The 23,317-nt window shown below is 39.5% G+C and overlaps 1 protein-coding gene and 1 long non-coding RNA gene across 2 annotated transcripts in view; one reads left to right on the forward strand and one right to left on the reverse strand.

The window, feature by feature from the left end:
* Positions 1 to 23,317, forward strand: part of Bloc1s5 (biogenesis of lysosomal organelles complex 1 subunit 5) — a 44,966-nt gene that overhangs the window by 20,919 nt on the left and 730 nt on the right. The window contains exons 3-4 of the mRNA XM_048348500.1: positions 4,875 to 5,004; positions 12,466 to 12,524. Coding sequence (XP_048204457.1) covers positions 4,875 to 5,004; positions 12,466 to 12,524 — 189 coding nt within the window. The remainder of the gene's footprint in view (positions 1 to 4,874; positions 5,005 to 12,465; positions 12,525 to 23,317) is intronic.
* On the reverse strand, positions 15,157 to 23,122 carry LOC125353046. Its single transcript, XR_007211242.1, has 4 exons — positions 23,112 to 23,122; positions 19,739 to 19,748; positions 18,705 to 18,707; positions 15,157 to 15,297 (listed from the first exon to the last, which is right to left on the reverse strand). It is a non-coding gene; the product is annotated as an uncharacterized LOC125353046 (long non-coding RNA).

Consider the following 23,317-nt stretch of genomic DNA (forward strand, 5'->3'; position numbering starts at 1 on the left):
CCAAGCTAGTACACTCTGTAGGTTAGGTCTATTCTGTGTGTGTTTGACTTATAATGTTTTTTACTTACAGTTGATTTTGGGGGATGCGACCCTCATCATAAATTGATAAGCTTCTCTATCTTTTAGAAAATATGCTAAAGGGACTGGGAATATGGCCTAGTGGCAAGAGTGCTTGACTTATATACATGAAGCCCTGGGTTCGATTCCCCAGCTACCACATATATAGAAAACGGCCAGAAGTAGCGCTGTGGCTCAAGTGTCAGAGTGCTAGCCTTGAGCAAGAAGAAGCCAGGGGCAGTGCTCAGGCCCTGAGTCCAAGCCCCAGGACTGGCAGAAAAAAAAAAAAGAAAATATACTAAAAACAGAGCAAATAGATTGCATTATCACCTAGAGATTATACACACCAAACATAGGTATACAGCTTTTTTTTGGCCAGTCCTGGGGCTTGGACTCAAGGCCTGAGCACTGTCCCTGGCTTCTTTATGCTCAAGGCTAGCACTCTATCACTTGAGCCACAGTGCCACTTCTGGCCTTTTCTATATATGTGGTGCTGAGGAATCGAACCCAGAGCTTCATGTATACAAGGCAAGCACTCTTGCCACTAGGCCATATTCCCAGCCCCTAGGTCCTTATTCTTTAACAATTTTTGGATATAGTGTTTAATTACCTGAACAAGGAGAAAGTGATGGAAGAAATATGGTGCAAATAAGGATAGAAGTTAGACTCCTTTCAGTATATTTTATTTTAGAGATGTAGTTTTGGAGCAATGTACATATTTTATGTAGTTTAAAGCATAATTTAATTTTAAGAAACAATACCTAAAAATCAAGTCAAAGAAAATATCTGTCTGCTTGATAACATTGTGACTCATAAACCATTTAAAGTGACATTAAAGCATAGTTATTTGATTATATATTTTTAGTATAGTATACCTTCGCAAGGTAATAAAAGGTGGAAGGTTTGTAAAAACACTTTAAACTGTTTTTGGTAATTATTGTGTTATTGACATTTGTTAGTCAGCAATAAAGTAAAAGAAATTATGATAATATTTGAAAACTGCTAAGAAACAGTGGGTAGAGACAGTCATTTAAAATTCTGTGGTTCTAACTTTAAGTTTGACTATCAGTGCTTAGATGTTTTGGGAGTAATATTTTTAGACAGGTTTCCTAATGTAGCCCAGATTGGCCTCAGACACATAATTCTCTTGCCTCTGCTTCCCAAGTACCAGGATTACCATGTCCAGCTTGTTGTTCACTTTGAATTTTATCTCTTAATGCAAGTGGTGGGTTAAGAGCAGAGTACAGGATGATGTGGAGCATCAGGTCATACCAGGAAGCAAAAAGTTTATCAATACTAGAGTTCTGTCTGAGAACTCTCAGAATTGGCTCCCAGGGCCAGTTTGAACAGTGTCCCACCAGACAGAGCTAGGACAATATGAGTGCCAATGAGGAATAGTATGATGAATTAAAGTCAAGTATGGTTTAATGCTAGGAGCTAGGAAGATGTAAATAAACAAAAACTCTTTCTGATCACCCGTAGGAATACTAGGAAAATAACTCAGGGAAAAATCAGGTGTCATGTTTTACCTTCTGTATGTGAACGTTTCTCAGAGTAATCATATAATTGTTGAGGATCAGTTAATCTTGAGGCAAGCACTTTTTTTAAAAAAAAGTTTGCATATCTTTATATGTAGTTTATTCCAATTAGCATTACTATTTTGTTTTTTTTGTTTGTTTGTTTTTTTGCCAGTCCTGGGCCTTGAACTCAGGGCCTGCGCACTGTCCCTGGCTTCTTTTTGCTCAAGGCTAGCACTCTGACACTTGAGCCACAGCACCACTTCTGGCCGTTTTCTATATATGTGGTGCTGAGGAATCAAACCCAGGGCTTTGTGTATATGAGGCAAGCACTCTTGCCCCTAGGCCATATTTCCAGCCCGAGGATCAGTTAATCTTACAGAAGTATTCCTCCTAACAAATGAAGATAAAATGCTACCAGCACAAGTAAATGACTTTATTTCAACAAATTGCAAGGGAAGAATATGATAGAAGGGAAAATATGTAGATTAAAAAAGAATTATGAAACATTAACCAGATGTAATATATATGAATCTTAATTAGGAGGAATAAAAACATTTATAGGACATTTGAGGGATATAAACACTGCTTAAATATTTAATGATATTAAAGAATTTGGCTGAGCACCAGTGGCTTATACCTGTAATCCTAGCTACTCAGGAGCCTGAGATCTGAGGAGCATGGTTCAAAGCCAGCCCTGCAGGAAAGTTCATGAGACTCTCATCTCCTATTAATCACAGAAAAATCCAGAAGTGACACTGTGGCTCAAGTGGTAGAGTGTAGCTTTGAGCAAAAGGAGTTTAGGGATGGTGCCCAGGCCCAGAATACTAGCCCCCTGGACTGGCAAAGAAAAAAAAAAAGAATTCATAATTCATTCTCTCTCTCTCTCTCTCTCTCTCTCTCTCTCTCTCTTCCTCTCTCTCTCTCTGTGTGTGTGTGTGTGAGAGAGAGAGAGAGAGAGAAAGCACCTTATTGTGTCTTTTTTTCTTCCTAAGAGAAAGGCATATTTTGACATAATTATAGTAAAATGACATAGTATCTGGGATTTGCATCAGATTCTCTAGGGGAGCTGAGTGGGATGTTATAAAGGGAGTAAAATTAGTCATGAGCTCAGAATTGTTGAAGGTTAGTGATGAGTCCTTAAGGGCCCTTCATGTTATTCTCCTTGAACTTTTGTTAAGTTCTAAATTTTTCATTATGAAAATTGTATGAAAAGAAGCTGGTGACAGTGGTTTCATAAGAATGGCTGAAAACAAAGCAAAAATCCAGGGTCATAATACTTATTTTCAAATTTACTATCACAATATAAAATGCTTTGTATTAATTTTACACTGGTAGGAAAATTTCAGAGGTAGTATCAAGTTCCCATATCCGTCTAACCTATTTTTCCCATTATTAATGTCCTGTATTATCATGACACATTTGTCAAAACTAAAGAATTAATGTTGGTTGTTACTATTAATGAGACACCAGATTTTATTTGAATTTCATCACTTTGTCCATTACAGTCTTTCTGTTCTGGCATCTACTTGGTACCACCTTGCACTTAATTGTCATGCTCTCTGGTCTTCTTTAGTCTTTCCTTGCTTTGCTTTGCTTTGCTTTTCCTTTTTTGTCAGTCCTGGGCCTTGGACTCAGGGGCTGCATACTGTCCCTGGCTTCTTGCTCAAGGCTAGCATTCTGCCACTTGAGCCACAGCGCCACTTCTGGCCATTTTCTGTATATGTGGTGCTGAGGAATCGAACCCAGGATTTCATGTATATGAGGCAAGCACCCTTGCCACTAGGTCATATTCCCAGCCCCTTTCCTTGCTTTTCTTGACCTTGACAGTTTTGTACTGAGCAGGAATCTGACACCATGCCTCCCAATCTGTGATTGATGTTTTTCTTAGGATTAGACCAATGTTATAGATTTTCAGGGAAAATACCACAGATATTAAAGACACATCTCTCCACATCTCATCTGGGGGCACATGTCACCTGATTGTGTGAGCCTTTATTGTACACTTGAGGTAGCATTTGCCAGATTTTTTTTTTTTTTTTGCCAATCCTGGGGCTTGAACTCAGGGTCTGAGCACTGTCCGTGGCTTCTTTTTGCTCAAGGCTAGCACTCTACCAATTGAGCCACAGCGCCACTTCCAGCTTTTTCTATATGTGTGGTGCTGAGGAATTGAACCCAGGGCTTCATATATACGAGGTGAGCACTTTATCACGAGGCCATATTTCCAGCCCTTGCCAGATTTTTTTTCCACTATAAACTGAAGACTTCTCTCCTGTTTCTTGTGCCAGTTACAAACTCTGGATCACACTCAAGTTTGTGGACACTGAGGGTGCTTAAGCACCCTTAAGGGGGGCTGTGACAGGGTCTCCCAGTTTCATTGATTGACTAGAACTCATGGGACATATAATATGGATATACTCATGGCTAAGTTTTATCATGGCAGAAGGATTCAGAGCTAAATCAGCAAAGGAAGAGAGAGGTACATGGAAGAAGTTTGGAGCAAACCAAGTAAGCTCTTCTAAGAGGCTCCTCCCAGTAGAGGAAATGCACCATGCCTTCAGAAATGGATTGTGGTAGCAGACCACATAAAGTACAGTCTTTCTGGAAGCCTGCCCAAGCTTAGGAAGCCAGTGTTTGTATAGGACTAATCCTGTAGATATTGTTTGCATGTACCAGGATTCCATGCTCCCAGAAGAAAGGGATGAGCAGCACTAACCACATTCTTTGTACAAATAGCTTAGGTATAGTGAGCCCCTTATAATTTGTGGAAAGTTCTGTGCCAGTGTAGGGAATTGTTTACTGTTCAAATTTCCAGTTTCTGCCAGGGCCAGCTCTGAACTTTCTAAGGATAGGCTTTCACTGCTCATTTTTTTTTCTGTGTGGAAAGTATCTATAATCTTTTTACTTTTGTCACCCACTCTTATTTTGAAAGAAAAAGGAATAAAAAAGTAGTACATAATAATAGAAGCAAATGGAGTTTAAAATCAGATAAAGGATATCTGATATCTTTTTAGTGAAATTAGGTAAAAATCGAAGCCTTTGTTCTTTTAATGCTTTTCTTGCCCATTTTTAAACATTGCTGTGGAAATAATAGTCATGTTGCAACTCTTGGGAGCATTTCATAATAAAAATAAAAAATGCCTCTAGGTTTCAACCTCATTAATTGCCAAATAAGTAGAAGAAAGCTGTGAAAATTTCAGTAGTAATAACAATGTAACCAAGACTTGGGTGGGAACCTCAGAAAGTATTTACTAAGACTGAAGATGGGACCTGTACTAGTCATTTGCTTCATTTTAATAGGAAAAACGTAATCTGCGAGAATTGCGGGTTCTTGAAAACTTGAAGAACATGATCCATGAAACAAAGGAACATACTCTTCCCAAATGCAGAGAGACAATGAAGGACAACTTGGAGGAAGTTCTCCAGAGACGTAAGCTAGTGACTTTTTTGTTGTTGATTTTGACTTCACATGAATGCTACACTAGAAACATTTTCTTGACTGTTACAGTGGGAAGTGGAATGAGAAAATTCCAAATGGGGCTCTATAGGAGGTAAGCCCATTTACAGAAAGTGCTTGTCTAGTGGTTGTTGTGTGTTGCCACTGATGTTAAGAACATTAATCTTCAAAACAAGATATGTGTATCTAAAGTTCACAAAACATTCCTTGGGATGTGAGAAAATGGAACTGTTTCTTTACCTTGAAGATGTTATCTATACGAAAATGTTTGATGAGCAGGAATTAGGACATAAATGAAGCTTCTTTTTTCAAATAGGCTACTAAAAGTTTTAGCTTTTTCCAAGACAATCTTTTCATAATTATTTATCACTTTAAGCAAAATGTTTTCACACAGAGATAATTAATCAAAAGAATGTTTGTGTTCTTTAGTATCAAAACATAACAAAGTAAAAGAAGCTTTATTACTGATTTTAAAATTAGAAGTGTATCAGAAATTCAGGGCTTGTCCTTAGTTTGTGCACTGGCAAATAATGATGGATTATGGAAGTACATAATGCAGGAGGATGTCAAGACTGTGCAGGAAAGTAGCGGAGAGACATTCATTAATGATAGGGTCAATAGTTTGTGTGTTAGCTTAATGGTCTTTTGTACTCTAATGCTAAAAGAGGCTAGAAAAGCTAAATATCTCTAGGTCACATTTGGCTTATTTGAGTGGAACAGCAAAAATCTAAAATAGACTTGAAGCTTTTGCACTTTATTACAAATATGCTCATTTATTAATTCTGCCATCTCCTTAACCCTTACAAGCATTTTAGATCCTAAACTAAAAGGCAAATTCATGGTTTTATTCATCAGAATGTTTATGTATGAAACAAGATGTGCCTATAACTTCTTCCCCACACTTTAGGTATATAAAAGTAAGCAGTGTGGTTCCCTTGCCCTGGGATACCTGGCCCCAACTCAGGACTCAGCCCTCAGTAAGGCCATGCAGATATACCTCTCAACTTTGGAGCAGAGCCATGAACAAAATTGATCTCTTTTCCTTATAATTTAATCTATGAAAAATCTTCTTATATGGTATCTAGGTGAGTGCTCTGTCTCTCAACTTAGATAACAGGGCTTCTAAGAATTTGAAGAGTTTTTATGTACTGAAGCACTTCCTGTTGTCATTTTATCTCTATTTTTTTTTCATTCATACCAAGTAACATCCAGGCTTGGGGATCTCATGAACTAGATATTAAATAGTCTGAATTCATGTCCATTCTAAATGGAGGAGTATATTGGTAAAGCGGTGTACAGTTGTGCAAATAGTGAATGTATTATGAGGAGCAGTCAGAAGTCCAGGGGTACTTTGTGGCAGCGCTGTTGGAGAAGCAGCTTAGGTAAGAGGACTCAGGAAGTGACCTTATGCTTTGCCAGAGATCAAAAAGAACTTAGAACCCAGGTATCCAAGCAGCCACATTCTAGAGCTGGCTCCAGATGGCAGACTTGTCCTGTGATAGCAAGCAGAATGCCCTGTTTTCTTGCTGCTTTCTAGTTTTCACTAGTTCAGACTCCAAAAGATCCTGCAGAGAGAGCCTGTAGACACTGGATCTACCCCGGACCCAGACCCCAACCACAAACCAGACCTAGAAGAAGATTCTCGCCCTTTACATAGAGTGACTTGCAGGTGACACCTGGCAGCTCAGACCAGGACAGCAGGGCTCTAAACACTGCTCTGACTCCTGTAAGCCAATCCCAGGTGCCACCTGAGGTAAGTACCAGTGGACTGTGCCCACTCCACTGAAGATGAAACTGTTAGGCTGCAGTATAGCTGAAAAATCAGCCTGTGCTCCAGCTGCCATGGATACGAAGATGGCCATGTCCACTTCATCTCAGATAGATAGATGAACCTCCAGCTGGGTCTGCAGAAGAACCAACATTGCTTTGTATTCATGTGGATCTGTCCACAGCAACTGAGACAGATTCAGCTCCAGCAGAGGCATCCTCCAAAGAGCCACAGCACAGTAGAGCAGTTCAGTATCTTGTGCATGTGTCCATGGCATATGGTCAGCCCAGGGCACAGCTGATATAATGCTCAATGTGCCTCTGCCCTCACCACTTGAGGACAGTTTTCATCTGCAGTGGCAGCTGAAGGGGCACAACATGAGGCAGCCAGTCTACATCTGGAGGATTTCTCATCCACGGCATTCAGTACAGACTTCCCTGCACTTGTGTCAGAAGATAAAAAAAACCACAAGGTACAGCTGATCTGGATCTGTTTGGAGTGTCTGACACAGGCTCTGTTCCACCAGAGGAAGAAGAAGGAAAGCCATCACATGGTAAAGCACTCTGGCATTATGAGGTGTTGCTGACCACTGCGTGTGAAGAAAACCCTCTTCCATCAGTAGCCAGTGTTTGAAGAGGCAGTCCATATTCCAGCTGGCCTTAATCTTGAAGTTTTCCTATGTCATGTAGGACAAATGAACCTCCAATCTGTGACTGTCCTCGCTGCTCTACAGATCTAGCAGGCTCCACAGACTGTCCAGTATAGACCCACCTTTGCCCACAGAGACAAGTTGGCTCCTACAGATATATCCCAGTTTGATTGCAATCACACCTTACGGCATGAAGGTAGAGACTTAGAAACTCCTGAGCTCCACTGAGCACCAGCTCAAGCTCAAGCACTTAGAGATGTCCTTTCCCCCTGGAAGTTACCTGCTGCGATTTTTTTGGGTTGTTTTTTTTTCCCTGCACATTTTTTTTTTGCCAGTCCTGGGGCTTGAACTGAGGCCTACGCACTGTCCTAGCTTCTTTTTGCTCAAGGCTAGTACTCTACCACTTGAGCCATAGTTGCACTTCTGGCTTTTTCTATATATGTGGTGCTGAGGAATTGAATCTAGGGCTTCATGTATGTGAGGCAAGCATACCACTAGGCCATATTCCCAGCTCTCTCTATATGTAATTTTAACAATTGATCTTAGTAAAAGTTTACTGTTTATTAAAATAAAGTAAATAGTATGAAATGTAATAACATGTGAACACCTATTTTGACTGGTTTTATTCTCTTTTTTCATTTCTTTTTTGTCAGACTGATGTACAGGGGTAACAGTTTCATACATAGGGCACTGCGTACATTTCTTATCCAACTTGTCACCTCCTCCCTCATTTTTTCCCCACCTTCACCCCACCCCCTGACTGATTTTGTTCTTAAGATCCAGTTGTATGAACACAAGCTTCTTTAAAAGTAAGAAAAAGTATCACTGGATTGGGAATCTAGACTGAAAATATATTTTCTTGAATAGAACCATTAAAACACTAAATGTGAGGTTAGTAGCTCGGGTTCTAACATCAGTGGAATACTCTGACCCCTACTGTCATCTGTAGAAAAAAAGAATGTAGAAAAAAAGACAATGCTGTTTGGAGCTGTTTTCCTTGTTGAACAGGACAAGCTTCAGTACCACTCCAACACAAGGATTTTCTAACATGTTTTGCTCTGCATCATAGATCTGGAGGTAAATATCTGCCTGCAAGATTCAGAGTACTTAAAAAACTGGCCTTGGTCAGCTAACATTTCTAGCAAGTTTTTTTGTTTAAACCTTGATGTTTTAACCACATGTAAACTCATGAAATGATCAGGTAATTGTGTAAAATTATTCAAGTAAGCTTATGTATGGATTTTCTCATCGAAGTAGCATATTATAAGCCTAGTAATGAGTTTTGTTTTGTGCCTATTAGTAAAACAGTTATATAATGTATATGCATGCTTGAGATCTTGCTGGGAATGCACTTAGCTGTACTTCTACAGATGTGAATCTTACTTCACTACTCTAACATTGTGTACCACTAAACTATATACCCAGAGGCAAACAGTTTTTATGTGTATGTATTGGTATTGGGGCTTGAACTCAGGGCCCTGTCTTCTTGCTTGGCTTTTTTGCTCATGGATGACACTTTATTACTTGTTACACCTCCATTAACCAGCCAAGCTATTTTTAACAGAAAGAAAACAAAAAAGAAATCACTCTAAATAATTACCTAAAGTAGCTATTGCTTTTTCACTTTGGTGAACTTCAATCCAGACATCTATGCATGTATGCAAATAGAAGAATAGACAGAACAGACTAGAGGTAGCTGGATCATTGGCTGAAAGGGAAGTGCTATTTTATGTATCTGAAGTTTACACATAGATGTGAGGAATATAAGTTTTAGCTGTGTGTGTTACTAGAATGTGCATTTGTATGTATAAGATAGTAATTATGGGGTACTGAGCTCCTGAAGTAAGGTTTTGGTTAAGAGAAAGCCATCTGACAAATTCTTAAGTTTCTTGCAAGTCCACATAGGCTGCTGAAAGACTGTGACAGTAGGCCATCACTTAATGGCCGTTGCTCCATGCTGTGCTAGCCAGATCCCAGGAGAGGGCCTTTTTCCTCAGGGAATCACTCAAAGGAAGGGACTTGCTTTCTGTAGTCAAGTCATTGTCTTATACGTTTGAAAAGCAAATTTTATTAGTTTACAAACTCAGAAAGTATTGTGTGGCTGAAAAGTTAAAATGAAAATTGCTTCACAGGGTCTGAAATTCCAAAAGATGGGTATTCTGTCCAAACATAGCCCAATCCAGCGGGACAAAAGTTCTCGCTGAATTCCTAAAGGCTGGAAGAATTGACTGAATAACCCAGTCCATAGCTCTTCCTTTACAGTAAGCTCAGGATGATCTGAAAATAGTGAAGCAAAATTGGGTTTTAGTTACATTTACAAAGCCAGTAAGTAAAGAAAAAACACAAGCAGGAAATGATAGAACTAGCACTTGGGAAGAATGATGTAATACTAACATGCCAGAAAGCAGGCAGAGCTAATCAACTCCTACTTTGTTTTCACTTAGAAAAACAGTTAAGACCAGGAACCTAACTTTCAGCCTCTAAATATTATCTTTGATACAAGTAAAATGAATGATTACTGGTAACTATTAACACAGCTTTTTTTTTTTTTGCCAGTCCTGGACTTGGACTCAGGGCCTGAGCACTCTCCCTGGCTTCTTTTTGCTCAAGGCTAGCACTCTGCCACTGGAGTCACAGCGCCACTTCTGGCCATTTTCTGTATATGTGGTGCTTGGGAATCGAACTCAGGGCTTCAAGTATACGAGGCAAGCGCTCTTGCCACTAGGCCATATCCCCAGCCCCCTTAACACAGCTTTTTGAAAAAAAAAAAAAAAAAAAAGACAACCAGAAAAACCTCTTCTTTCCCAGAAACAGAGGCCTAACATTTCTGACAGGGAAATCACATTCTCTGCCTTGCTGTGGAAATCTGACCTTGTTGGGTCTGGCCTGATTGGGGTGGAAGACAACAATAAAACAATTAGGTGAACCTCCAATTTAAGCAAATGCAAGTGCATAATGGGTGTAGGTGCACAGACCACTAAGGAAAGAATGCCATCTTTCAGGGAAGACTCTAAAAGCAGTAGACTTGAACCAAGCTTTTGAAGGTGCTCTTAGGCTAGTATAGTACATAGAACAATAGTAGTGACATGCCTTAACAGTATAGGTGAAGAATTACTGAGAGTGACTTTTATTATTATCCCACTAAATTATTCCATCTGTCCTGGAGTCCCATTAGTTTTTATGTTCATTTTAGGAATGAGGAACTGAGGTGCTGAGGGACCAAGAGCAGCCCTGTGAACAGTGCCTGGGAATGACTGTGAGGGCATTCCCAGAGCAATCACCCTAGGTGCTTAAGCTTACGTCCACTGAGGCTGACTCTTAGGACTGAAGGTCCTTATTTGGTTGGAGTGACTGAGAACATTCCGGAACATTAATAAAAATTAATGTGTTAAATGCAAATATTTGATAACTAAAGAATTAATTATGTTATGAGACAATACAAGATGCAAGAAAGTATTGAGCCAAGTATTTATAAAGTCCTAAGCATCTGGTTTGGAATGCTGTTTCCTTTACTTTTTTGTTACCTTGAATGACAATGTCACCTCTCTAGGACTCAGTTTTATCTCCTGTAAAATGCTATAGTGTATTTCCTAGGAGAAAAGTAGAAATTAAGAGGGGGTGATATGTAGCTGGGTACTGGTTGCGTTATCTACTCAGGAGGCTGAGATCTGAGTATTGCAGCTAGGGCAGGAAAGTCCCTGGACTCTTATCTCCAATTAATCAGAAAAAAAAAGCCAGAAGTGGAGCAATAGCTCAAGTGGTAGAGTACCAGCCTTGAGTGAAAAAGCTAAGGGAAAGCACTCAGGCCATGCTTTCAAGCCCCAGTATTGAAAAAAAAAAAATGAGTGTAATATATGTAAAGATCTTAACACAGATCTAGCAAATATAATACCTAGTAAATATAATAAATATAGCTCAATAAATGTAGCTCAGTAAATACCACATCCTTTATCTGAAATGGGCTGATTGTGGTTGAAGCCTGACTGACTGGTTTGGGACTAAAAGTGTCTCATATTTGGGTGTTTTTTTAAACTTCAGGATATTTGCATTATAAAATGAGATATTTTGGGGATGGACCCAAGTCAAAGCATGAAATGCATTGGTTTCCTAGTCACCTTATGCCCATAGACCACAGATAATTTTATACATAATTTTTGTATGCCTCAATTTTGGCTGAGCCCTATCACATGAAGGCTGATGTAGAATTTTCCACTGTGTCATCATGTCTGTGTTCAGAATGTTTGGATTGGGAGCATTTGGGGTTTTGCTATTTAAATGAAGGGTGCTCAACCTGTATGAGCAGTTTTGATTCTTTCTTAAGAAGTTGAAATGCCCAAATGAAAATGACCCAGAGAAAGTTGAATCTTCCAGCAGCAGCCAGGAGGAATCAGGAGACAGGAGAGCAGAGACCAGGAGATGTGTAGAAATCTGTTGAAGTGTCTAGCTGGCAAGTACTGCCTGTGAATGTACAAAGGGAGTGAACCCAAGAGAGTTGTGAAGATATGATTAGCCACAGATGTTGTCTTTTTAGAGAATTTTGAGCTAGTTCTTGACAACTTGTCATTGAAATCAGTATGTAAATGCCCTGTGGCCTGCAGCTCAAAGCTCCAAAACAACAGCTGTTCAATTATTCTGAATCTGTATTGTCAAAACTTTTCTCCTGTCTCACCACTGCACCAGCCATCAAAATAACATCAGGATTTTGTTTTGTTTTGCAGGTTTTTTTTTTTTTTTTGGCCAGTCCTGGGCCTTGGACCCAGGGCCTGAGCACTGTCCCTGGCTTCCTTTTTGCTCAAGGCTAGCACTCCGCCACTTGAGCCACAGCGCCGCTTCTGGCCGTTTTCTGTATATGTGGTGCTGGGGAATCGAACCTAGGGCCTCGTGTATCCGAGGCAGGCACTCTTGCCACTAGGCTATATCCCCAGCCCTGTTTTGCAGTTTTTTAAGGCTAAAAGAATCTAGTTAAGTCTCTTTGAAAAGGGCTGCTGATTAAAAACTATTGTCTGTTTTATTTCAGTGCAAGCTGCTAATGAAGCTGTGTGTAGACTCCAACAGAGGGAGCAGGAACGGAAAAAGGTGAGGAAGGTTGAGGCCAGGTAACTCCTGGCACTTACCATAATACAGTATCGTTTCTTTGGATCTAGCCCATCACCATCAATATTTCTGTAATTCAAGTTTCATACCTCTTTTTTTCCTTTTTAACATGTCCATCTTTTCCCTGAAAGTGGTATTTGTCTCATAGGGAGGAGAAAAAAAAAATAAGCCCTTTATATGAAGCAAAAAATACCCACCAGATTGGAAATATGTATCTTTCCTTTGAGCCTGACGCATGGACTATATTATGTGTATTTCTTCTAGAAAAGGAAGCATTCATGCCTGTAGATGGGTTATTTAATGAATACTCACAGGAGTATATGAATCACTTGCTTGGCAGTGTTTTGCTTATTTGAATTATATCTTAACGAAATTCAGATGTGGAAAAGCAGTGTAAGAATTTTAAGTTCCTCTGATGATAATTTGATGTTTTCACTTGCAGTTTTCAAAGTGTTTTTGTAACTTATTCATTGCTTTAAAGCAGAAAAGATACATATTTTACTAAGAACAAACATTAAAATACTAAATCACTCAGGAAAGACTCACTTTTTGTGTGTATGTTTATCAGCAAATGCTTTGGAATGTGTTGTACTTAATTCCGATCCATCACTGTATACATACATAATAGAGTGAACCTTTGCAGAATTTTAATTTCTATATCCTTCACTCAATTCTAGACGTTTATATAAAGTGCGAAAAATCAATAATTTGATGATTTAAGCATTACTGAAAAGACCCTGGCATTTGGGGCAGATGGGAAGGCTGCAAGATCGCAGCAGGCAGGGTCAGGAAGCAGGGCCCTGCTGGGCACTTGGATGGAACAACAAGGCAGACTGCTCAGGGGATGCATCTGGTGTAATGTCAGCACCATTACCATGCTTAGAAAGGCAAGCACAAGGCCTGAGCAGTCCTATCAGTTTGGACAGCATATAATTTTTACCTTTATATTTTGGTAGGTGCCAATTGGGATGAGAACTGCCAATTCCTACATGTATGGAGATAAAAGTTTAGGAGTCCCAAACACTAATACTAATAAAACGTAGAATGTAGGATAAGGTTAGGGCTATTGTTATTTTATAAAAGACTGTGTAATCTTAGCAAGAGGAGTCACTTATTAGGAAAATGGCAGCTTTGGAGCCTGAGTTGTTTAGGAACAATAGTTCAATTGCTAGAAGATAGGAAGAAAGATTCTATAAGGTAAGGAATATAGTATAAGGGGCAGAAGATGAACAAAGTCAGCATGAAGCTGGGGTATGGATATTTTGATATTTCTGGGCATAATTGTGGAAGCTGTAGAATGTTACATTGAGTAATTTGTTTGGGGGATACCAGAAGCCTTTCTGGTTTTGAAAAGCAAAGTAATACAGGATATTGTTGGGCAGAAGACCCTATCTCAAAGAAAAAAAAACAAAAGCTAGATGTGGCAGTACATACCCGTAACTTGGTAGTCTAGGCAATGAGAAGAAGATTGAAATTCAAGACTGCTTATGCCAAAGTTCTAGATCCCATATAAAAAACTGAAAATAAAAGGAAAAGGACTGGAATGTGGCTCAGATGGTAGAGTGCTTGCCTAGAGCATTGGGGTTCAATTCCCAGTACCACCAAAACAACAACAACAAAAAATAAGGTGGAATACTAACTGTACACATTAACACCAGGAATTCTCTTGGCTTTCAAAATACACATGAAAAGTATTCTGCATTCCTGTTGCCTCTCTGACATGACCCTGTATGACTGGAGCAGACTCAGTGATTGGGCACTCGCACACTCAAACAGCAACTTGTCTAAGACTTCACCAAAGCAGCTAGAATTTTGGTAAATGCAGTTGTTGCCATTCATAGGCAGAATGAACCTAAAATTATTACATTACAGTATGGATAGTTCTTGTCATATTGACTATGTTCACTCTGGTGCAGTACCTCTGTCTATAATAGGAAGATAGCTTGGGTAAAATCATCTGGTTTTCTTCTGTTTCTGGTAGTTGCTTGCATTTTATGGCAAACTATATATCCTTAGACAAGTCCCTGGGCTTTAAACTCCTATGCAAAATAATTACCTGTTCTACTCTCCTCATAGATAGATGGGGTAAACTGTCCTACACTTTATACCAAACGGCTTTATACATGTTAAGCAGCATTTGTTCCTTATTAGCTCACTGTCTTCTGTGTGCTAGAATGCTGCTCTAGGCTGAGAGTTGGAAAGCACTTGGGAAACCTACTTACCTTGCAACTTTTCATTTTAAAACATGCTCTCCTATGGTTTTAGAAAGCAACCTTGCTGGGTACAGCAGCACATCCTTGTAGTCCCAGCACTTGGGATGTTGAGGTAGAAGGATGGCTTAAGCCCAGAAGTTCAAGACCTTCCCGAACAGTCGATCAAGATGCTGTCTCAAGAAAACAAAACATGCTGGGCACTGGTTGCCTGTAATCCTAGGTACTCAGCAGGCTGAGTTCTGAGGATCACTGTTTGAAGCCAGCCCAGGCAGAAAAGTTCAGGAGACTCTTATCTCCAATAAACTACTCAGAAAAAGCTGGAAGTGGCATTGTGACTCAAGTGGTAGAGCACTAGACATCAACACAGAGGCTCAAGGACAGTGCCCTGATCTCTGCTTCCCAAGTAGTCAAGATTACATTGCTTTTTGGTGTAATAATGAATGTTTTGCAATATACTGAAATGCCGTTTCACTGAGAATTTACTATTGAATCTGTTAAACCTACATTTGCAAGAAGCTACTCTGATTGGTCTTTTCTTCTCTCTCTCTCTCTCTCTCTCTCTCTCTCTCTCTCTCTCTCTCTCTCTCTCTCTCTCTCTCTCTCTTTGGTGCCAGTTCTGGAGCTTGAACTCAAGGTCTCATGCACTTGCTTAGCTTTTTCACTCAAGGCTGGCACTCTACCACTTGAGCCATACCTCTACTTCCAGCTTTTTGCTGGTTAATTGTAGATAAGAACCTTACAGATTTTTCTACCTGGGCTGGCTTTGAATCTTGATTCTCAGATCTCAGTCCCCTGAGTAGCTGTGATTACATGTGTGGGCCACAAGTGCCAGGCTTTCCTTTAAGAAAAGCCTAGTTTTATTATTTAAGGTGGTTTACAGGGGGGCTACCATTTCATAAGTCAGGTAAGGAGTCCATTTCTTTTTTTGGACAGTGTTACCTCTTCCTTTACTTTTCCCCAGTTTCAACTTCCCATCCCTGCCACAAGTTTCATAGGTCATTTTTCACATAGTGTATACTAAATAGCATAATTGCATCTGTTCACCCTTTCTGCCTCCTTGGGGGTTGAACTAAGGGCCTGTGCTTGCTAGCACTCTATGACTTGAGCCAGTGTCCCAAGCCCTGGTTTTCTCTTCTTTAGTTTAATAAAATTAGCCTTCTTAAATCCATTGAAGGGATACATTTTCACAGCACAGCAAATACTGAAGATTCCTTACATTAAGGGGTGTGTGTGTGTGTGTGTGTGTGTGTGTGTGTGTGTGTGTTTAGCGCTTATCTAATTAGCAGACCATTTGAAGTATGGGTCTTTAAGGATTTTCTTTTTACTTCCAAGTCTAGCTTTTTCTGAAATTTTGATGTAGCAGACGTTTTAGGCTACATGATAAAATTGAATTGTTCATGTAGCAAATTTGTTCAAGGCAGCAATGACCTCTGTTTGCATTTTACTCCTTAATGTTAATTGTTGCCTTTGGTTATCCTGCTGGCACAGTGTGTACATTTGAAAGGCTTTCAGAACAAAGAAAGATGGGAGTAGCAATGGAATAAAATAGACTATTGCCATTAATCATGAATTCTTTTATGTCAAGACAATTTGTGGAATTATGTGGGAAGTAAATTGATAAGCATCATTCATCCAAATCACATTTCCCACAATTGATCTGAAAGTACATTCAAAAGAACAATAAATGCACATTCCCCAGTGACTTGGCATATCTTGAGAATTACCATTAAGGCAAAGCTGTGTGTTGGGTGCTAGCAGTAAGAGTCATGAAATGAAATTCAATTGGCTGACAGGGTTCACTTGCTCTTAAAAGTACTCTGTCAAGAGACTTGAGATAGTTCGTAGTATCCTTAGCTCACACCCAGGCCTTGGCTTTTGAAGCAAATACACAGGTGACAATACTGAAGTAAACATGGCTGCTTTTATTTCATTGTGTCCACAGCTATGATGCAGAGTGATCACACAAAGCTGTAGTCTTGATAGGGTTGGAAAATGAGTATGGCTGCCTTTTTTTCCCCCAGTGCTATGGACCAAACTCAAGGCTGAGCACTTGCTAGGAAGCACACTTCTACTGAGCTAAACCCCCAACCTCATGCTGCTTTTCTTTATTTTTTTTCTAAGTTTTAAATTTGGGAGGTACTAGGACTTGAACTCGGGGTGTTGCTTTACCTGAACATTGTAAGAGAATGTCAGAATGTACAGTATGGTATTAGTATATGCTGTTCAGAGTTTTATATAGCCATCAGTCAGTTATCAGATTTCACCACATTTGGCTTACCTTTCCCAAGATGGATCCAGACACTGCATCATCTCTATCTTCCCTAATTCAGTAGCCATCTCAGAAAAGTTTGTAGACTAGTAATAACAACTGTGATTCAAGGGATAACATGATAAATGTCAGTAATTCCTTGATGCTATCTCTTCAGATTTCTGTGAGTCAGTATCCAAGCTATTCTTTTACATTGTAATAAACATAAAATAATTTTACTAGTGATTATACTGGTACTTTTTTTTGGTCCAGTACTACAATTGAACAGGGCCTTAGCACTTGAGGTGTGTCTCTCACCCTCTTGGCTTTTAGGTTATTTGAGATAGAATCTTACTTTTTGCCAAGACCCAGCTAGAACCACTCCTTTTTCCCATTTCTTCTGCATATCTGGGATTGTAGATGTGAACCACCACACACCTAGTTTGTATGTTGAAATGGGGGTCTTGCTAATGTTTACTATGGCTGATCTTTCTCTTCCTGATCTCTGTCTCCTGACTAGCTGGGATTGTAGGTATGAAACAGTGAGATTGCCTTGACTTCTTACCCAAAGAGTTTTTCTATGCCTACATAAAGCACATGTAAAATTAACAGCATATGTAACGTGTTCCTAGAGAACTTTTTGTCTATCTGAGGTTTCACCATAAATTCCAGTCTGACCTCAGGGTGTGCCACTACACCTGGCTCCCAAAGGATGTTTTAAGCCTTAGCTGGATAATTCAGAATTTCCCCCCTAACGCTAGTGTTTCTTCATCTTGGCACTGATGATATTTTGGAGCAGAGACAGAATTCTTTGTTCTAGGCCATCCTGGCCAATGTAGCTTGCTTAACAGGTTCTTCAGCCTCTACCTCCTAGTTTCCACTCACACCTCCTCTCAGGTTATGGTAACCAAAAGTCGCTCAAGGAAGAGCTTCTCCACCCTTTGCCTCACTGACTTAAGCTAATATATGCAAAATATTTCTATTGTGTGGCCCAGAGTTTACTTAAAGATCTAGTTATAGATGTACATTAATTAGCTGGTGTCAACTTCAGTTTCTCTCTTATGAGACATTATATAAACTGGTATGTTTGGGGGTTTTTTTGCTTTCTCTATTAAGTTGCACATCTACCATGTAGAAATACACAATATCAATACAGCTAATGACTTTTACTGGACACATTGATGTACTTTGAAAACCCATGTAATTGTACACATTAAACACTAACTCCTCATCTCCCTCTACCCTCACCCTGGTAGCCGCCATTCTGCTGCCTGTCTATATGAATTTGGCTGCTCCAGAATCATCAGAACAGTATCCTTAAAAATTGTACAGTTTGGGCTGGGGATATAGCCTAGTGGCAAAAGTGCCTGCCTCGGATACACGAGGCCCTAGGTTCGATTCCCCAGCACCACATATACAGAAAACGGCCAGAAGTGGCGCTGTGGCTCAAGTGGCAGAGTGCTAGCCTTGAGCGGGAAGAAGCCAGGGACAGTGCTCAGGCCCTGAGTCCAAGGCCCAGGATTGGCCAAAAAAAAAAAAAAAAAAAAAAAAAAAAAATTGTACAGTTTGTTTGTGTGTGTGTGTGACTGGCTGATTTCTTCAGTATAATGTTCTCCAAGATCATCCATCACATATCATGCAGCAGCCTTTCCTATGCAAGGCTAACTATTGCATTGTATATATGTGCCACAGTCTGTACACTTACTCATTTGTCTGTAGCCACTGGGATTGGGTTGCCTCCACCTTTCAGCTATTATGCAGCATACTGCTGTGAGTGTGGCTGTATAAATATCTGTTCATCTGTTCATATCTTTGCTTTAGTTCTTCTGCATATATATCATAGTAATATATATATAAGATTCCCATTTTAATCTTTTTTAACAACAGTGCTTATAGTACAAAAACTACTTTATCTTTAAAAAATAGATTCCATATTCTTATGTTTCTCTCTGAGCTTATGAAATGTTACAGGTTAATTTTCTGTATGAATAATGCGTACATTATTGAAAGTACAAAATCTTACATCATGGTACACATTATATGTAAGTGTACCATCACCATGCCCTTTTTCTTGACCAGTGCTTAGCTATTACTGATAATGGTGGAGACAAAGGGAAGAAAATCTTTGCAACTCCTCCAGCCAAATGAAAATCTCATCTTTCTTCCTGATTGTCAGCCTTTAGCTACTGTCACTTAAATTTTTTGAGGCAAAAAAAAAAAATATTACTGGGCCTGAGTGAAATACATGAATATACCAACCACTAGCCATAATATACTGTAACTATAAAATACAAATAGTAGCATCCTAAGTGAGAAGTCTTTTTGTAATAGCCAAATAGTTAGCAGTGGATACATCAAGGAGAAATGAGTTGAATGTAAAAGTGGTGGGAAAAGATGATTACTTTTATTTGAATTATCTGTATTCTTTGAACTATAAGGCTGTTAGACATCAGTGGCTGATGCCTGCAGCTACTCAGGAGGCTGAATTCTTGTTTTTTTTTTAAGATTGGAAGCTTTTTTTATTATGAAATATGCACAGCATTAAACAGCTTTAAAAGAAATGCATGGCATAGAATACTGTAGGAAAGTGATTTAAAAGTGAGTTAAAATTAGCTATCTTAAAAGATAGCTAATTTTGCCTGAGCACAATCATCATAGTGACATTTATTGTTTAAAAATACAAACATTTCAATTACTGATTCCAGTATTTCATCAGAATATAAATAAATTTAAACTTTTATTTTACTTGATCCTTAATGCGATCTAAGGTGCCTAAACAATTCACTTTTGCAAGGTAAATTGGAAATAAATGTGCTAGAATGCTACAAGTTTCCAGAGGCAGCCAGAGAAAACATAAACAAGTTGTAAAGGAAGAGTAATGAAAGTGTAGCTTTCTTAAATTCTTCCAGACTCATTACTAGAGTACTCCTAACATGGTTCATTTTTCTTTTTTTTTTTAATTGTCAAAGTGTAGTACAGAGGGGTTACAGATTCATATGTAAGGCAGTGAGTGCATTTCTTGTTCAACTTGTTACCTCCTCCCTCACTTTTCCCCCACCTTCCCCCTCCTCCTTCCCCTCTCCCCCATGAACTGTACAGTTGGTTTACACCAAGTGGTTTCATAAGTATTTCTTTTGGAATGGTTTGTCTTTTAATCCTTTGTCTCTTGAATTTGATATTCTCAGGAGGCTGAATTCTGACCACAGTTTAAAGCCTGCCCTGGCAAGAAAGTCTGTGAGATTCTTATCTCCAAAAATTAACCACCAAAAAAGTTATAAGTGGAGCTGTGGTTCAAGTGATAGAACACCAGCTTGGGCAAAAAAAAAAAAAAAAACCCTCAAGGACAGTGCCCAGGCTAGAGGAGGACTGGGAGGGGAGAGGAAGGGGGAGGAGGATGAGGATCTATTGCTACAATTAACTGGCAGGGAAGAATAAAAAGTGATCAGTTTTCTAGATGCTTTTACTTGTGATATCAATAATATTAACAATAATATTTGCCTTTTATTAAGTGCCTCCTCACTGAGGAATTGCACCCAGGACTTCGTGCATGCTAGGCAAGCACTTTACCACTAAGCCACATTTCCAGCCCCCATCTCTGAGCTTTGATCCTCTTGTAGGGGGCGGTAGAGATCTCCCAAGTAGTTGAGATTACAGGCATACACCACTCAGCCCAGCTTTAGCTGGCCTTTTGACTAGGTTTACAAGGTTTGGGTTCCACTTCCTACTTTACCCAGTGTAGTTCAATGAATTAAAAATACAGACTTGGGAGGTGTGAATTTTGTCTCAAATTCTGGCTCACTCATTACTAGTAGCATTAGTTGCATGACACTGATCAAATTAAAATTTCTTTAGTTAAACGAGAGGAAAACAGCTAGGTGACTGTGGCTCACATCTGTAATCCTAACTACTCAAAAGTCTTGGGACTTAGAGCTGGCCTGCCAAGATGGTCTCAGCCAAAGCTGTTTGCCTCATGAAAGAAATGGTTCACGCCTGTGTATAAGTTCCCCTGGAAGTGCCTGCTGTGCATTCCATGATGGAAAGACAAAAGTTTGAATGGAGAGCCCAGCTATTGAATGAATGCCAATGGAACAGTAAAGAATTGTCCTTCTGCCTTAGCTCTTTGTGAAAAGAGAGAGCAGTGTAGCAGCAGTTGAATTCTGTGGGTACTGAGAGCATATTGATTTCTCCAGTCCTCCATCTGATGGTCATTATGAGCCAGGTGAGAGAACTCAGCAAGGAGCACTTTATGAACAGGCTGCCTGAAGACAGTCTCCTTCCTTCCCCAGTAACTGTTTTCTTAATAATGCTCCTTGAGTCTGCACTCTAGCCTCTGAATACACAGGTGTCCTTTTTATTCATTAGAGTTCTGGAATTAATATGCAAGAATTAATGATGACTTCAGATGCCTTGTAGATTTTTATGGTTTGTGTCTGTCACAGATTCTGTTAGCTTGCTTAATAAAACTTAAGACTGACTGGATCCAAACTTCCAACAATACACATGTAGAATACTGAAGTATGAATGTAAACTTACTTGTTCCATTCTCTTCTGTTTAGCTCTTTGTTGTTTGTAAAAGGACTGGGAATATGGCTTAGTGGTAGGATGCTTGCCTAGCATGCATGAAGCCGTAGGTTCAATTCCTCAGTACCACATAAACAGAAAAAGCCAGAAGTGATGCTGTGACTCAAGTGGTAGAGTGCTAGCCTTGAGCAAAAGCCCAGGGACAATGTCATGGCCCTGAGTTTAAGCCTCAGGACTGGAAAAAGAAAAAAAAAATAATAATGATAGAAATGATATATTAGTGAGAAAGTCTTTCATCTCTATTTTTGTGATGCTCAAATGAGGAAAGTTTTCATGACATGGGTGTTTTAGGTGTTGGTCTGCTTTAAGGATTAGAACTGACCCAGAAGAAATGTCTTAAAGTCTGTTGAAATGAGTCATAGTTATTTTTTTCCTAGTGTATCTAAAATTACCTTATGTAGTACAGAATTTTACTTCTGATTCTTTTAGCATATATTCTTTACATTTAATTTGTATCCATAAACAGTTAATTGGAACTTGAGGATTAATAGAAGTACAAAACGTTGCTTGGTTCTGGTTATTTAAAGATACTATATGCTTGCTTAGCTCCACTGGCTCACATCTTTAATTCTAGAATTTATGAGGCTGAGGTCTGAGGATTGAAGTTCAAAGCCAGACTGGACAGAAAAATCCTTGAGATTCTTACCTCCAGTTAACCAGCAAAAGCCAGAAGTGGAGGTATAGTTCAAGTGGCAGAGCATCAATCATGAGCAGAGTAAGTTCGGAAGGCCCCAATTTCAAGTCTCAGTATGTACACCTGTGTACACACACACACACACACACACACACACACACACACACACACACACACACACACACACACACACACACACACACACACACACACACACACACACACACACACACACACACACACACACACACACACACACACACACACACACACACACACACACACACACACACACACACACACACACACACACACACACACACACACACTAAAAAAAGATACTAAGTTGAACTTCAGAATGTGAGTATCCATGTTCAATTACAGTAAGAAAAGCCTTAACTGTTTCTAAGCATGTCATTTTATTTATATTTTTTTTGCCAGTCCTGGGGCTTGAACTCAGGGCCCAGCCACTGGACTTGAGCCCCTTTGTGCTCTATCATTTGAGCCACAGCACTACTTCCAGCTTTTTTGAGTAGTTTGTTGAAGGTAAGAGTCTCCTGGAATTTCCTGCCTGGGCTGGCTTTGAACCACAATCCTCAGATCTCAGCCTCCTGAGTAACTAGGATTACAGGCATGAGCCACCAACACCCAGCTAATATGTCATATTCTTATCTGTCATTAAAACTAATGAAGTCAGACATGGTAACACACACCTGTAACCCAGCACTAGGAAGACAAGCAGAAGAATCATGAGTTTGGGGCCTGCCTAGTTGTGTCTAAAAAAAAAAGAAGACGAAAAAGCTGTAATGCAGTTGTTTGTGTGTATGCTAGTCCTGGGATTTGAACTCATGCCCCAAGTGCTGTCCTTGAACTTTTTTGGTTCAAGGCTATACTTTTTTTGGTGGTTAATTGGAGGTAAGAGTCTGACAGTTTCCTACCTTGGCCGGATTCAAACCACAATTCTCAGATCCCACTCCTGAGAAGCTAGTATTACTGGTGAGAGCCTCTTGCTCCAGAGTGTAAAATGCTTTTATCACTGTGATTTACCAACTACTTGTTAAAGAACAAAATGTTGAGAATAAAGTTATGATTGGGTCTT

The sequence above is a fragment of the Perognathus longimembris genome, chromosome 6, assembly GCF_023159225.1.
Source record: "Perognathus longimembris pacificus isolate PPM17 chromosome 6, ASM2315922v1, whole genome shotgun sequence".
Classification (NCBI taxonomy): domain Eukaryota; kingdom Metazoa; phylum Chordata; class Mammalia; order Rodentia; family Heteromyidae; genus Perognathus; species Perognathus longimembris.